The sequence below is a fragment of the Thunnus albacares genome, chromosome 6 (genome assembly GCF_914725855.1).
Source record: "Thunnus albacares chromosome 6, fThuAlb1.1, whole genome shotgun sequence".
In the NCBI taxonomy this organism is placed as follows: Eukaryota; Metazoa; Chordata; class Actinopteri; order Scombriformes; family Scombridae; genus Thunnus; species Thunnus albacares.
In genome coordinates this window covers 9,844,415-9,859,942 of record NC_058111.1, presented here as the reverse complement: position 1 = coordinate 9,859,942, position 15,528 = coordinate 9,844,415, and the positions used below count along the sequence as shown (strand labels likewise).

The 15,528-nt window shown below is 38.0% G+C and overlaps 1 protein-coding gene across 3 annotated transcripts; it reads right to left on the bottom strand.

Moving 5' to 3' along the window:
• Positions 1 to 228: 228 nt before the first annotated feature.
• postnb (periostin, osteoblast specific factor b) lies at positions 229 to 14,680 on the bottom strand. 3 transcript variants are annotated; one of them, XM_044354839.1, is made up of 21 exons: positions 14,514 to 14,680; positions 13,898 to 13,996; positions 10,058 to 10,122; positions 9,647 to 9,804; positions 9,399 to 9,563; positions 9,160 to 9,306; positions 8,440 to 8,581; positions 7,360 to 7,572; positions 7,088 to 7,222; positions 6,305 to 6,453; positions 6,012 to 6,148; positions 5,691 to 5,821; positions 5,069 to 5,199; positions 4,606 to 4,708; positions 4,405 to 4,472; positions 4,056 to 4,101; positions 2,885 to 3,019; positions 2,745 to 2,792; positions 2,251 to 2,328; positions 2,124 to 2,162; positions 229 to 1,265 (listed from the first exon to the last, which is right to left on the bottom strand). In XM_044354839.1, exons 1-21 carry the CDS (start codon positions 14,630 to 14,632, stop codon positions 1,237 to 1,239), a joined length of 2,337 nt encoding a protein of 778 aa, XP_044210774.1. In that variant the 5' UTR covers positions 14,633 to 14,680; the 3' UTR covers positions 229 to 1,236. The 3 variants fall into 3 exon arrangements, with proteins under 3 accessions (XP_044210774.1, XP_044210775.1, XP_044210776.1); XM_044354840.1 differs by having other exon boundaries at positions 2,124 to 2,159; XM_044354841.1 differs by lacking the exon at positions 2,124 to 2,162.
• Between the last annotated feature and the right edge of the window lie 848 nt (positions 14,681 to 15,528).

Sequence of the window (15,528 nt, the reverse complement as noted above, 5' to 3'; positions counted from 1 at the left end):
CCCTGCAACCGCAGGGCAGATATTTCAATTTTCTGCATTACAAACACCAGCTTAAATATGATGTATACAGTCTTCTGATAAACAACACATAGCAACACATTCAATGTTGTTAGTTTTATAATACCCACTATCAATATAATTATAGTTACTGATCTTAAAGTTAAAATGAATGAATGAGTTATTTTCACATGATGCAACTTATATACTGTAAGTCATTAGTCTTTTAAATGTATTTTATGTAAGTTTATTCACCATGTTGAGATACATAGATTCCATGAAAAATTGAAAAAGAGAGCACTTTTTACACATCAAACCCAGTTTATTTCATATTTTAAATTTCCTCTTGAACCTTAAGTGGACTGCCAGGCTCCCTTTTAAACATTAGGTATAATGACTAGGCCATTGAAAAGGATGATACAGGAATCTTAGAGTCTAATTTAAAGACCATGTACTTGGAAAAACTGGGAAAACCAAAATGCAGACATAATAGTTAGATCTGATATTTGGTACTTAAGACTTTAGACTCTCTCTGAACTCTCTTTTCTAAACCAATGTTGATTACTTGACTACTTACTTACAAATTACTCCAAACCACCATCATCAGATGCCCTTTTCAAATTGGCATATTTATGTCAAAGAATGCACTTTATTGGAAAATCTTTGGAAAATAGAAAGCCTGCAACTGGATACATTTTTCCAAGTGATACACACAAAGACAAAAAGCCCTAAACAACTAACAGCCAAAGAAAATAAACAATTTAACAGTTAAAGTCTGGAAACACATCATTATTTTTTTTCAATCTTAATCATGCTGAGATCCTCCCAAACAGCTACTAAAATCTTCTTGTTTAACCATAACCCCTAGCAAAGAAAGCACAGAAAAGTTTAGAATTTAAATGTTTTTATTGCTACTCTAATGGCTTGGATTTAAAAGATTTGATTGCTACCCTGACTTGCTCCATGTCTTTAAAGTCATGCAAAAATGTTCATTTGAACTCTGTTTACAGTACATATGCTGAAGAAAGACTCTTCGCAGACATTGCACACTCATTAGATATACATTCAAAGCACCATTCAATTGTTTATGAGAATAGTTTTATTTTTGTCAGTTATACCTATTACAGTATATTTGAAATCACTGTCATTTTAAATGTATCCCCTGTATTAAAACACCAGTTTCAACCTCTGGGTTCGGTGTCTCTCTGCTTTTACGTTGATATTCTCATCCGTCCATGCTCAGTCTCTTCCCCTTCTCCTGTTGCCAGCTGGTAAAAAAAGGAAAAGGATAAAACCAGTCAGCCAACTCATGTGGAATAAATTTAAATGTAGAATATGTAGGTTGCTGTTCTATAGGCAGCAACGCTTACATATTCTATACGCTCTGACTTCAGCGTTTCCCACATGGAAACACCAAGCTCAGCATAGTGGGGAATGATGATAATAAGTTCTCCCCCTAGAGGAACATAGACTCAGAGCATACAGGTGGGTGATGAGGTGGAGGTGAATGGATCTTATGAAATGCTAAATGAGCAGCAGCTGCAGTGGCGTGAGCACCAAGAGTCAGCATAGCTTTCCGGTGAGCAGTGTGGCAGCAGGCATGGTAGCAAAAGAATGCACACAGAATGGTGGACTTAAAGAAACAGTTTGACATTTTGGGAAGTACTTATTAGTTTTCTTGCCAAGAGTTATACCAGAAGATTAATATCATTTTGGTAGATATGAATGCAGCCTTAATCCACTTCTCCGCACCTCTAAAGCTCAACGTTTTATATCTCATTTGTTTAATATGTACATAAATCGAGGTGTAATTCGTGAGCTTTAGATTTTGTTAGCTTTGGATAAAGCCAGGCTAGCTGTTTCCCCATGTCCAGTCTTTGTGCTAAGCTGACCAGCTGCTGGCAGTAGCTTCATATTTACCAGAGACATGAGAATGGTATCAATCTCCTCTTCTAAATCCCAGCAAGAAAGCAAGTACACATATATGTTGCATACTGTAGTAGTGAGAAGAGTATGCCATGAGAGTGTAGCAGCAGATTCGAAATAACCGCCTGAACTAGTTTGCAGGCTATCCTGCATTTATTCTAAATGCAGGATTTTTCAGACTGACTGCCTTATTTCTTTACCCAAATTTCTTCGTGAAGCGGTTCTTCTTGAACTGCCTGCTATAATGGCAAACAAACATATTTATCACACATTATTTATGAATCATTCTTTCCCCGTCACTGAGATGTACAAATTGATAAAACTCACCTTGGATCATTTTGGTAAGACTGTCAGCATCAAAATTAGGGTTCGTTTCAATGGTGCCAATTTCTGAAAGGTCAACTCCTTAAGGAAAAAGAAAATATCCTTGACATGAAACTGGAATATTTTGTACAGAGATGCATTGTTCTGTTCTGTAATCAAATTGTACGAGCCAATGCAATCTCAGACACAAGAAGAGGGTTGTCCACAACCATTATGTTTACATTGTATGACATATTTTTTTATGTCTATTTGATCATCCATCATCATCTAGCTATTGTCTTTAATTATCTAAGTGGAATAACTTGTCTATACACTATCAATTTGTGAGAACAAGTAGGAAATAAGGGAGCCCACACATTTTCCTATAAATCCAACCCAATTTACCAATAGAAGGTTGATGTACGGAGGAGTGAGCAACAAATTGATCATTATAATTACACAAACTAGGAAAATAAGCCTACATGCTTAAAATAAGTGGAATTGTTTGTTTCACTGACCTTCCAGGGCTATGTTGTTGGTGCCAGTACTGACTGAGTACTGAGGGCCTGGAAAAGACAGCATTTATCAGTTCTCGAGATAATAAGTGATACAAGGCTATTGACATGTTGATTCAAGTAAAGAAAAAAAAAACATTTACCTGAAACTATCCTGGTGACTTTGGTGATGGGAGGTTCAGCTTCAATGACCCTAGTCACCTTGGTGATGGTGGGCTCAGTTTCAATGACTCTAGTAACCTTGGTGATGCTGGGCTCCTCTTGGACATACCTTGTCACTTTGGTCACATCAGAAAGTATAAAAGCAAAGAAGACAAGTTTCACTACATCAGAATAACAGCCAGCACAGCATTGCCCCTCAACACAGAGAACTTTCCATTTGCATGGCTGGATCATGACAAATGGACCTTTCACTGGATTGGAAAGGTTGCTATGACAAAAATGTGATTCCCAATCAAATGATTTCTGCCATCTAGTCATTAAACTTCTGCAAAATTGTTTAAACTGTGATTTTAAGTTTTGATCCATTTTATTGCCAACTGGTACTATACAAGAATTAGCCACCCAGATAGCATACAGAAGTGGGCCACTTCAGACAATGATGCCGCACTGCTGGTGTTCTTCTGGCTTGGACAAAATGGATGTGAGCTTGAAATGGCCCACATGTAAAATAGCAAATATGGCCCAAATATCCCAAATCGAATGTGGGCCTTGTTTGGTAAAGATGCAGTGCTCTCGGGTATGTGTATTTTGGATGTGGGCCGGTCCTAGTTTACGTTTTTTCTTAGTTGACATATGGCATTGCTATGGCTTGCTTGTAGCCCAGATCTAGGAAACAGGAGCAAACCGCCCAAGTCCATCATTCCACGTGGTATATGGGCCGGATGAAAGTGCTGAAAGTGTCAGGGGTGGGGATCTGGGCCACTGCAATTTTGCTATCTGGGCAGTGACAGAAAGGAGAATCTCTTTTCTTCTCTCTGATGAATGCTACTTTAGCTGTCACGCTATGCATATGTGTGCATGTACTTGCATGTGTGTGTGCAATTATCTGGATTACCAAAAAGTGTTAGCGATTTATTTAGCACATGTTTCAACTCAACAGCCAGTAGCCTACCTTTTTCCCCCTATTTTGTGCATTTCATTCACCAAATACTATATATATATCTATCTGTCAGACTTGATCATCATTAGTGTATCTTCCTGAACGATTAAAGTGAAAATCTTCTCTAATGACAATGGGGGATACTGTGTAATGCCATTAATATCAGTGAAGAATGCCTCTCAGGAGATTTCAAGTACTATATTGCTACTTACCCATAAATGTGAGGGGAATTTCCTGATATCTGAATCCTGAAATGTACTGGAAAAAAGCAGATTATAGCAGATTACACATTAACAAAATAGTGTACAGTATGGTCATAGTACCTATACATATACGTGTATGTTGCAGAACAAAGCCTGCATTTTTTAATCTGTGGGAAAAGTTCATGATTTGACTGTTGAATTCAGTCAAGGGTGAAACAACATGCAATAGCACCCTTAAAAAAACACTGGCTTAATGCTTTGCATAAATGGTTTTCAAGCAGGTTCTTGTCTTGCACATTATGCTGAGTGACATAATATGTATTTTGGCAGCCATAGAATAAAATTTTTGAAACAACACCTTAATTTGCATGTAAGTGATGAGCTTCTTCAATAGTGTGAGGAGATCCGTGCTTCCAACAGGGATATCTGGAAGAAAGTGAAGGGCGTTAACTACATGTTTGACCTTTACAAAAGTAGTAAAAACAGTTCACAGACCACATCTTGTCAGATTTACAAAAAGAAAGGCGTATTAACAAAGTTGATCGGGTGAAAATTATACCTCCAGGATACAAGACTTGGTTGACAAAGTGAATGACTCCATTTGTGGCCATGATGTCAGATTCAGGGACTTGGACAGAATTCACTAGCACAGTGTTGTTTGCCTGAGGGAGACAGTTAAAACAATTACAGACAAGAAAAAAATGCAAAATAAAGGTGGGGCTTGAATGAACTTGTATTTTAATATATGAGCTATGCTAGCAAGATATAAACTTGGTTATACAGTTACTAATGTTAATAGCTTGCTGAGGTCAAAAGAGTTTCAGAAGTTTTTAACAGAAGATTGCAATTTTATTAGATAATAGTGAGTGACACTATCATAAAAGATAATTTCACTGAATGATTAAAATACATTGTCAATACCTTTATACTCAAAGATAACAAATGTGTTAAGTTTGAATTGCTCCATGTATAAAGTTTATTGACTTAAGATAAAAGATGTTGAATCTTGCTGCACTACTTACAGACATCACTTTGAGGTTGCTGCCCTGGAGAGATTTAAGAAGGTTTGTAACCCCAGACTCCAAACCACCACCAATGAAAATACCATTATTGATGTGATACAGAAGGATGGTTCTGAGGGCATTTATGTCACCTGAAAAAACCCCAAAAAAACAGCAAACATAAACTGTCATGTATTTATTTTCTGGAATTTTGAACTTGCAACCTACTGTAAATGCTTGTAGGCACATTAAAGTCACAGTGTGTAGAAATTAGCAGCATCTAGTGGAACAGCCTTGGCGGAAATGGAATATAATATTCATAAGTATGTTTAAATTAGTGTATATTCACCTGAAAATAAGAATCATTGTGTTTTTGTTACCTTAGAATGAGCCCTTTATATCTACAGGGAGCAGGTCCTCGGAGCCCGCCATGTTGCATCGCCATGTTTCTACAGTAGCCCAGAATGGACAAACCAAACACTGGCTCTAGAGAGGGCCTTTCACATTTTTTGCGAGTTTCACAGCCACCATAGGTTCCTTCTTTCAATTATTCAGTTTGTTGCAATCTGCAACCTCACCACTAGATGCCACTAAATCCTACACACGACACCTTTAAAAGATGAAGGGAATCTTAGGGACCTACTCTTCAAAAACTCCAAATCACGGTCGCTCAAAGAAGCAAAAGCCTGATCGCTTGGGGCAAACAGAGTAAATTCTCCTTCTTGTTTCAGCAGGTCTGTCAAGCCAGCAGTTTCTATCAAAGACAAAAAGACCCTGCAGAGAAGAAAACAGTAACTTGGCTGTTACAGAAACCGCTGAGGGCCGACATATTACAACAACAGCACTTTCTCCTCCCCATATGTGCCATATGGATTTAATGGAAAGATACAGAAAGATGTGGTTTGAGTATTATGCTGCATTTTAATACCATAGGCCACTTTCCCTAGCCTTGGTCTATACTTACTTGAACCCTCCATTTTCTGTCAGAATCTCATACATAGTTTTTTCCGCCGGTTTCAACAGAGTCCTCATGAGATGAAGGGCCCCATTGCTTCCTTCTTTGCTGCCTCTTATCAGACAGGAATTCTCAATGCACACAGCCTGCAGAAATAGTCCAGAAGTTAAAGGCAAGAGGATTAATGTTATGTCTCAAAGACATGAAGATTAATGGTCAAATGACAGGGGTGATGCATATGGTGTGTGGTCAGTGGCTTCCAGCCAAAATTTTTGGGAACAGTTTCAGAGAAAAAGACGCACTGTGCGATAGATGAAGACCCTCAGAAACTTTCCACCAATGGTCTCCAGCTGCTGGCCATTGTACAACTCTCCCAGGACAACCTTATTCTTCAAGATGTGGTTCTCCAGGATAATCCCAAGCAAACTCTGATCCATGGACATCACTTCATCTTTAATGGAAAGAAAAGGTTTTACATTTCTCATTAAAATATTAAACATACTAACAACATTGTTCATTTCAGCTTAAGCAACAGACATTTTCCTTATTTTGGCCACAATGTCCCATAAGCAGCAGCTGCAACACCAACCATAAGCGAAGACATGTTTGCAATCAGTAATTTACTGCACAGTTCTGTAGGCTGGTTGCAAATAAGTTGCAGTTTGAATATAAAGTTCCTTCTACATCCAGTTGTTGCTGTTTTGTGCATTCCTTACACCCATTTAAAATCATATAATTAGAGGGATAAAATGATTCTGCCTGGATTCATTGTACATCCTTGTTTGAGAAACAAAACATCTCTGCTCCATTTGGGTCAAATGCAGGAATGTGCTCTGGGGGAGTAGGTCTTTTGTCAAACATGGCATAAAGCTTCTACAGTCCCCCCAATAAATCAGTAATTTCCCTGTAGCTCCGTAAACGTGCAAAGATCTGTTCACTTATGATACAGCACACAAGTGGAAATAAAAAATATTTCCCTTTATTGTAGACTGTGACTAAGTGTGAAGCAGCCAGGGTTCATATTTGGCCACCTGAGGAGAGGAAAGCAGGGAAATTCATGATGTAATGAGCAGTATGTGACTCACCATTGAAGGCAGCATTGACGGGAGCCAGCAAAGTGTACTCAGCGTCTGGTCTCATGGTAGCAGAAAGGCCCAGCTCAGACACCAAGTCGGCAAAGGTTGACTGGGAACTTCCCAGCAGTTCCATCACCTGCTTAGCTTAAAAGGCAGAGGAAATCCTGACACCATTAAAATCTGGATTACACAAAAACATCAAAACACACATAATAACTGTGTTTATGTAGTAAACCATAATAAGCTTAATACAAGAGGAAAAGGGGAGATGGGACTCTAACCTGAGTCTGGCATGAGCACTTGGTCAATAAGGTGGATGACTCCATTGGTGGTGACAATGTCCTTCTTGAGCACCATCTTAATGCCGTTGACTGTTAAACTGTCACCATCACAGCCAATCTCAATGTTGTTGCCCTCCAGGGTCTCATAAGAGCTGCCAGCCATGATGGCCTCAGAGCACTGGACTGAGTTCAGGAGGTGGAAATTCAGAAGAGCTGAAAAAATGAGACAAAGTCAAAATTAATGTGGGGCTTATATGTATATATAGATTTATATCTGAATGCAGAGTAGGTCAGCCCATGCAGAGTTGGCTGCATGGGCTGTTTTACACTGTTTCTCAAGTTACAGTGCAGCTGAGGAGGTAAAGCCCTGGGAACCTGAAGACCCTTTAGATCCCTTCGGTCCTTGAGTAAGAAGCACTTGTGATTTCTTCACAGTTCTGTTTAACTTTGTGTGAAATGGTCTGATCTCACATCATAGGGCAAGCTTCAGGCTAACAAAAAGTTTTGGGTTGTTGCCAATCTGACCAGCTTGCTCAATGAAGCAGCTGTTTCCTGTGTCTCTAAAATCCTTGCAAATGTTTGAGGAAAGTAAGAATAACTACAGTATACAGATTCTGCCCTACTCACAACATTTATAACTGTAAAAATGAGATTGTCAAATAATGTGTTGCATTGTTTGACTTTCCACCGACAATTTCATGCATGATTTGAAATTGGAGACCTATTTTTATTACTCTGCCACACAGCTTTGTTATGTACAGCTTGCCAAATGTGTGTAAGTTCCAGATCCACTGTACAGACTATTGTGGCTTCATCTGTTTCAAATTGAAAGAAGTTGAACATGTGAAAAAAGAAAAGTCTCTTTATGGGTAACTTAGTCTGGCAAACATGCTGTCTGGGAACCATTGCATTTCTTTTCCGGTACCTTCATCATTAAATATAAATATGGCCCTAGTTTGCCACAGTTAACATTACGCCCCATGCAGTGTCGACTGCAATGTTAAAAATGGCCTTGAGTAATCTTTGCCATCAAGCATTGACAAAAGGTGACAGACCACTGAGAATAAAAATCTGGTTTACCTTTGAGGACTTCCTTGTCGCTCTGAAGCCTCTCCAGCACATCACTGCCCAGGCTCTCAAAGGCTTCATTGGTGGGGGCAAACAAAGTGAAATGTCCTGGCTCACCCAGCTTGTCCAAGAGTCCAGACTTCTGTGCCACATCCTAGATGGTGATTTCATTGGCAGGATTATATTTAGTGGACTTCAATATACAGTAATATTGATAGAAACATTTGCAGGTGGTCGACATAATAACCTGATCATCTTAAAAATGAATTTAAAAGTTATTCAATCACAAATGCAAACTCTGCATGTGTTCCGTAATTCCCTGTACATCCAATGTTAGTTTCAGCCTGTGCTCGTTCAGTTTGTTGATTGATGCGCTTGAAATATTTTTTTTATCATTGCTCTGCATGCTTGTACTGTATTTAAATAACTTGTTTAATTTTTATTTTCATGCACTATTTTAGGGTGACTATGTAACATCTGTTCAAGAACTATAGATGAAAAATAGCCTTTTTGGCTAACTCACATTTACTGTTTTGTTAATTAATGTGCATTATCCCTGTTAAATGAAAAAGTAAAGGAAACAAATGATTTGCCTTCTTTGCCCTTTTAGATGTCTCACATTGCTGTGAAAACTCCCATGCAACCCAATGTGACCCACCATTGCAGCAGTGTTTGCAATGGCAGTGTTTGTCCTTGAGGTGCATTGCATTTTATACCCCTATGTGTACTCACACTCAGAGTTGTCAGGTCATCGTCAACCTCGAGGACATCCTGGATGGTGCTTCCAACAGAGCTGATGACACGGTCAATAACATGCACAATACCATTGGTGGCAACCTGGTTGCCATGGATAATCCTGGCACAGTTCACAGTCACCACCTGTACACAACATACCGCCACATTACACAACTGAAATGTGTTTTTACAACTACAAGATGACTGCTGTAGTAACACCGAATGACAATACTCACCCCATTGGAGTAATGATTAATTTGGAGACCAAGGTCATTGTACATGGAGGTGACTGTCATTCCATTCCTTAAATCTTTGGTCAAGAGGCGTTTGTTGGCCATGTGATAATGCAGAGCATTGTACAGTTCAATGTTGACATTGCTGACCAGTGCACTCCTCACTGTCTGTTAGGTGAGGAAAATAAGATATTAAAACCTTTTCTCACAGATGGAGTGGTTCCACAGCTTTTGTTTTGTCTTTGACTCACCTCATCCACAAGCTCCCAGGCATCATTGCTAGGGGCAAAGAAGGTGTATGATCCAGATCCCTCAATCTCAGGCCTCAGCTTAGAAATGTCAGAGTATTTTTGGGTTGAGGTAGCCTTCACCAGACCCAAGGTGCCATACACATGGTCAATTGGGGCCACTGAGAAAGAAATTTACAACAGACTTCATTACATGTTAGTCTGTCTGTCTGAAAATAAAAACAAGAAACCTTGAAAACATCTGGGGCTTGAAAAGAAAGACCACATGTGCTGACAATATGTTAGGGCATCCTCTTCTAGTTTATTTGGTGTAATTTCAAAAATAGCATACAGCTGCTCTACATTTGGAGGACATGGCCTCATATAACCTTTATACAGTACATTGACTACTGTGTAGCATTTAACATACTATACCTGCAGGGCAACCACGCATGCCTTCCAGCTTCATGTACCCTGGGCAGCACTCATAAAGCACAGTCCTGCAGGCAAAAGACACAGATCACAATGTAGGTTTTATATAAAATAAGTGGCACATCCTTTGAAAACTTGTTTGCAAGCATCTTTCAACATAACTGTGAGAATATTGTATTTTATGTGACTACCATGTTTTGAACTAATCATCATTCAGTGTTGGTCTTGTATATTCACTGTTTCCAGATGTTACTCATTATCTCCTTCATTACAGGAACAGTCCATGTGATCCAACAACTTGGGCCAAAACCTAATGGAAAGGGTGCCGCTAGGATTAGGCTACCATTACAGTAGTAGACTTATATTACCAAGACCTCCCCTTTGAAGCTAAACAATTAGTTTGGGCTCTCCTTGGCATTTGGTTAACCTCAGAGACATTAAGATGTTGGCTTGCAGTGTAATTAGAGGAACATTTGTATGGTTTGATGGTGTGTATGGAAACAGCTGACCTAATCTGAAAAACGACATGATTCAGTTTTCACTCGAATTTTCACAATGTGTTTCTATCACAAACTAAAAAAAAAATTAGAGGATGAAGTTTGATTACTGTTTAGATAAATTATATACAAATGAAAAATATTTATTTCCTGTTAGACAAACATAACAGAAGCTGTTTCTCCTCTCCACTACTGGACACTGTAGCCTGAGGAGGATAGTAAAATACAAAGAGCAGCTGCTAGATATAAACATGACCATACCCCTTGTGTCAGCAGGTTTGAACATGTTGGAACTATAGCATTGTCTCCAGCTTTTGGAAAACCAGACGTGGGGATGTACATTTCACCTCAAATAGCTAACGGGTATGAAACAGTAAAAAAGACCCACAGGACATAAAGAACACCACAGATGTACCTATTAGGGGTACCTAATACCACATGTGTCCAGAGTTAGCTGGGGAGTTCATTATTGTAGACTGCCCAGTTTTTATTACAAGAAAGCTCTAAAAGAAAAGCTGCTTCTTCTCCCGTTTCAGCTTAACATGTTTAAAATGATGTTTACCACAAAATGCAAGAACATGATCAAGTGCTCGTGTTTTACAAATTACTCAGAAATGACACAGTGTAATAAATAGCATTACACTTGGTTGTGTATGTGAGTGAACTGTGTATGGTAGCCCTGGTTTTACATAACACAAAATCCAGCAAGAAGATGGATGCAATTTATCTGAGGATTGTACTAAAGTTTCTAAGTTCAGCAGTTCCTCTTCATCAGCAGTTTACCAGTGAAATCTGAGTACCAGGAAAGCTTTTGCAGTTCAAAATGTGCAAAAGTGACTGTCAGCACGTTTGGAGATAAATACGTAATAGGATTTACTCATCTGATAACTAAAAGGTGGTACAAATACAGTTGTTGTAATTAGTTGCACTTGGACAAAAAGCTTCATCAGTGAGCTAGCAACACTTAAAAAATATTTTTCTTTTTGTTTCAGAAAAAAATCTATTTGGACTTGGAATTCAACACGAGCCTTTATGCATCTGGATATAATGTTTAAGACTGTAGGTGTGTAACATCACACTAATGTACTACAAACAGCAGAAATCTTATGCTGATATTAATTAGTAGTCAAGTAATGACTGAACAATTAAGTGTTTGAGTCGAAAGAGAAGACTTCAAGCACAGACTTGTTTCCTTTACTGTGGTGGGTTGTTCATGGTTGTTATCCACTTCTGATGTCTCAGACAGGGAACAGACGTAGGCTTCTGGGTCATGGCTAACTGAACCTCTTTTACAGTATTTGAATAAAAGTTAAATGGAGTCAGAGGGACTGGGATGAGATCACACAAGCCCTATTGGGGCAGAGTCAGCAAAACCCTCGCTACATTGCTCTCCCACACAGAGGGATTGTCTGGCTATGCATTTGGAAACTTTTGACTTGTCAGCATCTCTATAAAAGAACTGTTCCATTAAGAATCACGATAACTTGGTCAAACATAATATATACTGTATGTGGCTTTATTCCAATTCAACCCATCACTAATGGGCAGTTTGGAAGTTTGGTTGTACAAATTTTTTGGAGATAGAGATGCTCTGGAAGCAGAAATATTCCCTTTTGTTGAATTAAACCTCAGTGGCTGAAGACAAATACTTTGGTTGGTTAAATAAAGTTAAACTGAGTACCAATTGCCACAAACTAAAAAGTGAAATTTAAGTCATATAACAGTAGGTCATCTCAGTCTGCTAGTTAACCTAAATGATTTTATATGGTCAGGACAGTAACACTCGCCTGTTGCTTCCTAGGTACACCCCTCTTTATGTTGTATCTTACTACAGCAGTTTTTCCAATTTTGAAATCTAAGTTATAGTCTACCAATTCCACTGAATACAAACTGTCTAGTCCTGATGGGTCTAAATCAGTGTGGGACAAAGACACAGACCTCAAAGGTGTACATGCACGTACTAAACTTTTAAAAATAATAATTAACCTTTTCAGGAAATTTGTCTGCCTTTAAATCAGCTCCACTGAAAGTTAAACTGACTGAAACAATTACCATGAAGTAAACTGTTTTTTTTTTTATTGCATGTGGACTGCTGGGAAATATCTGGGGTTTGTGGAAAGATGGGGAAGAAAAACGTCAGACAGAGGGAAGATTGGAGGGTCATTTGGGAATATGATCTGTGTCATGATAACTGATGTGTTTAGGAAAAGAACAACACTTTACTTTTTTTTATCTGATGTATATATATGTATGCATCTTTATGCTCCCAAGTGTATATGTTTCCATCTACTTTTTGCATCATCCTGTGCAATAATAAGTTAAACTTTAACATATTTGTCCATCATCTAAATCAGAAACTAATTTAATAAAGAGATACATTTCTCTTCTATTCACCAACAAATTTAAGAGGTAAACTTTAAAGTTTAAACCAATGAGACTAATAACTAAAGAAAAATAATAATTTTGCCTTCGGTGCAGCCTCTATTGTAGCTCTGCCTTCAAGAATATTACATAATGTTACAGGTATAAATCAGTAAAGGAGACAACTGTGTGAATTCTTGGCCTCAACTATCTTTTGAATGATTCCCATGTTGGGAGAAATGTCAAGCCTCAGACTCCCACTGAAACAGATAACATTCTTTGGCTGTTTCTTACATTGTTGTTTGCCAAATTGAGCGAGCAAAGGGAATGAGCCTATTTAGAGTGCTAAGCATTGTTCAATCATAATGCGAGCATAGAGGGCAAACTGAATGTCAGTGTATGTTTGTGAGTGTGTTAGTGTGCGCATGTGAGAGAGATGGAGAGAAAAAGTAATTGTAAAATAGGCATGGCATTGATTCATGTTTAAATGCAAAAGTGCTGAGACGCCTGGAAGAATAAGAGAAAAAGAGGTTGTCCAAAATGATTGAGCTGAATGCTTTTCCATTCATGAATACGGTCGACATTTTGCAGCCACATCATATCCTGGAATCAGTGGTTCACCACTGTGGCATTCAACGAAGACGAGGCTTCCTAAGCTAACTCACAGTTTATATAATCGAATAGGAAAATCTTAAATACAAAGAGTTTAGGGCTGCATCCATAAATGTGTTTCTCATTTTAAGCGTTAGCTGAGTAAGATAACAGATGTCTGTCTCTATGGAAACATCCATGTTTCCATGAAAACCCTAAAGGAAGAAGTCATGGATGAAGAAGAAGCAGGCACTGAAGAGAAATGCTAACATTCTCAAAATTTAAACAGACGTGACAATCAGGTAAAACTTTAATGTAATTGAATTTGCTTGTAATGCTCTACTTTAAACAGTTGAAACAACTTGGCCTGTTGGAAACATGAAACAAAACTTACGCTTTCTTTCCACAGATGGCCCCTTGGTACCAATTACGACAAGTGCTAAAGTACTTCTTCTTGGTTCCCATGACTTGCTGGAGTGCGCAGACATTGGGTCTAATGAGCATTGAGAGTGGAAAGCAAATTAAGCATTAATCAGCAGGTTAATTTGAGCTTTTTTATGGAAACTCTTTAACAATTCACATGTTAATTATTAAGTGATGAGCAGCCCTGCTGGTTAAGATACCAGACTGTCATATGTGAATAATTATTGGGCAACTACCCCTGCTGCTTCTGAAACAAGACAATCAAATAATGACATCCATGTCTGCTGGATATGAAATAGTTTCTTGTAGATTGGAGTTTTGATTCAATACATGTTAATACTAAATGTAATATTATTCAATAACATTTCATGAAATATATCATTAATGAACATTCAACATTTGTGAAACAATTGTGACTGCAGATTTAGGAGGCAGCAGATTTCATATAAAATGCAAAAGACCAACTGAGAACTACTGATGCTTGTTATGCTCAAGACTCAAACTACTACTGCATGCAAACTGAAATTACATGACATCACAAGGGTGTCAGAAAAAAAAATAAGAATAAAAAATATGAATATGCTTACCCTTCTTTTCTTGCCCTGATGCGACTGTGGGCAAGGATTTTATCATACGCTGAGGAGTCAGCCTTGTCAAAGGTAGAGAGCACAAAGAGTGCAAAGGCAGCTACAAAAAGGAGCTTCATCCCTGGTTTCTAACCTAGCCTTTCCAGACCCAGAGTAGTAGGAGCAGACTCAGAGTGGGAGTTTATATACCACATGTCTCACCCTCCACTCAAGGAGGATGGCAACATTTCTTACTCCTGCATGGACCACCCAGAACTTCACAAAAGCCACATTTCTATACACAAACATACAGGGCTCTACCATTTTTTGTAGGATGAATTCTGAACTATAAATCTTTATATTTAGTGCAAATTCTTAATATGAATACAATATTAACAATATTGTAATGGCTGTCCATAAATTGTACAATTTATTGAGGGCTGTTTTCTAAGAAATGGGACCACTACCACATTTACAAAATCTTTTAAATATATGTTTTAATGTTAATATGTTGCAACTTTTGTTTTATGCACATTTAAAGGTGCACACATTTCTTGATGCATATGTCTCAAGAAGGTTTGGTATTCTAAAACATTGTAGACTGTAAACTAATTGTCCTTAAAGGAAGTTAACACAATGGGATTAGATATAAGAAATGTATTATTATTTCTAATTCTATTTGACTTATATTAAAATTTTGTAGAAACGTGACATTAAAGCTCTAGCTTGAAGAAACTGTTAGCAAACTATTAGCAAACTGTTAGTATTTTCCTAAGAGTTTAAGTTTTAAATCTCAACAATAGATTTAAACAGACTGCAAATAAATATACTTCTCAGTGCACTGCTACAAAACAGTTTAGCACAGAGCCTCGAAGTGCCACGTTAATAGACATATATACTGAGCAGATGTAATATATAGGATGCAGAATCGAGCATCCTAAATACAGATCTACAGATCTTGTCTGTAGAAGTGTCATTTATTTGGACCACAAAGAAGCATTAAATACGGTAATCTATGCTCTGAACAAATGCCAGA

What these genes read in the sequence shown, in the direction of transcription:
- postnb (XM_044354839.1), bottom strand. Translation starts at nt 14,632, where the DNA reads ATGAAGCTCCTTTTTGTAGCTGCCTTTGCACTCTTTGTGCTCTCTACC. An exon ending in GCCATCTGTGGAAAGAAAGC is followed by an intron (nt 10,123 to 13,897) that starts GTAAGTTTTGTT and finishes TTTTGCCTGCAG; the next exon opens with GACTGTGCTTTATGAGTGCT. An exon ending in CCTGGGAGCTTGTGGATGAG is followed by an intron (nt 9,564 to 9,646) that starts GTGAGTCAAAGA and finishes CTCACCTAACAG; the next exon opens with ACAGTGAGGAGTGCACTGGT.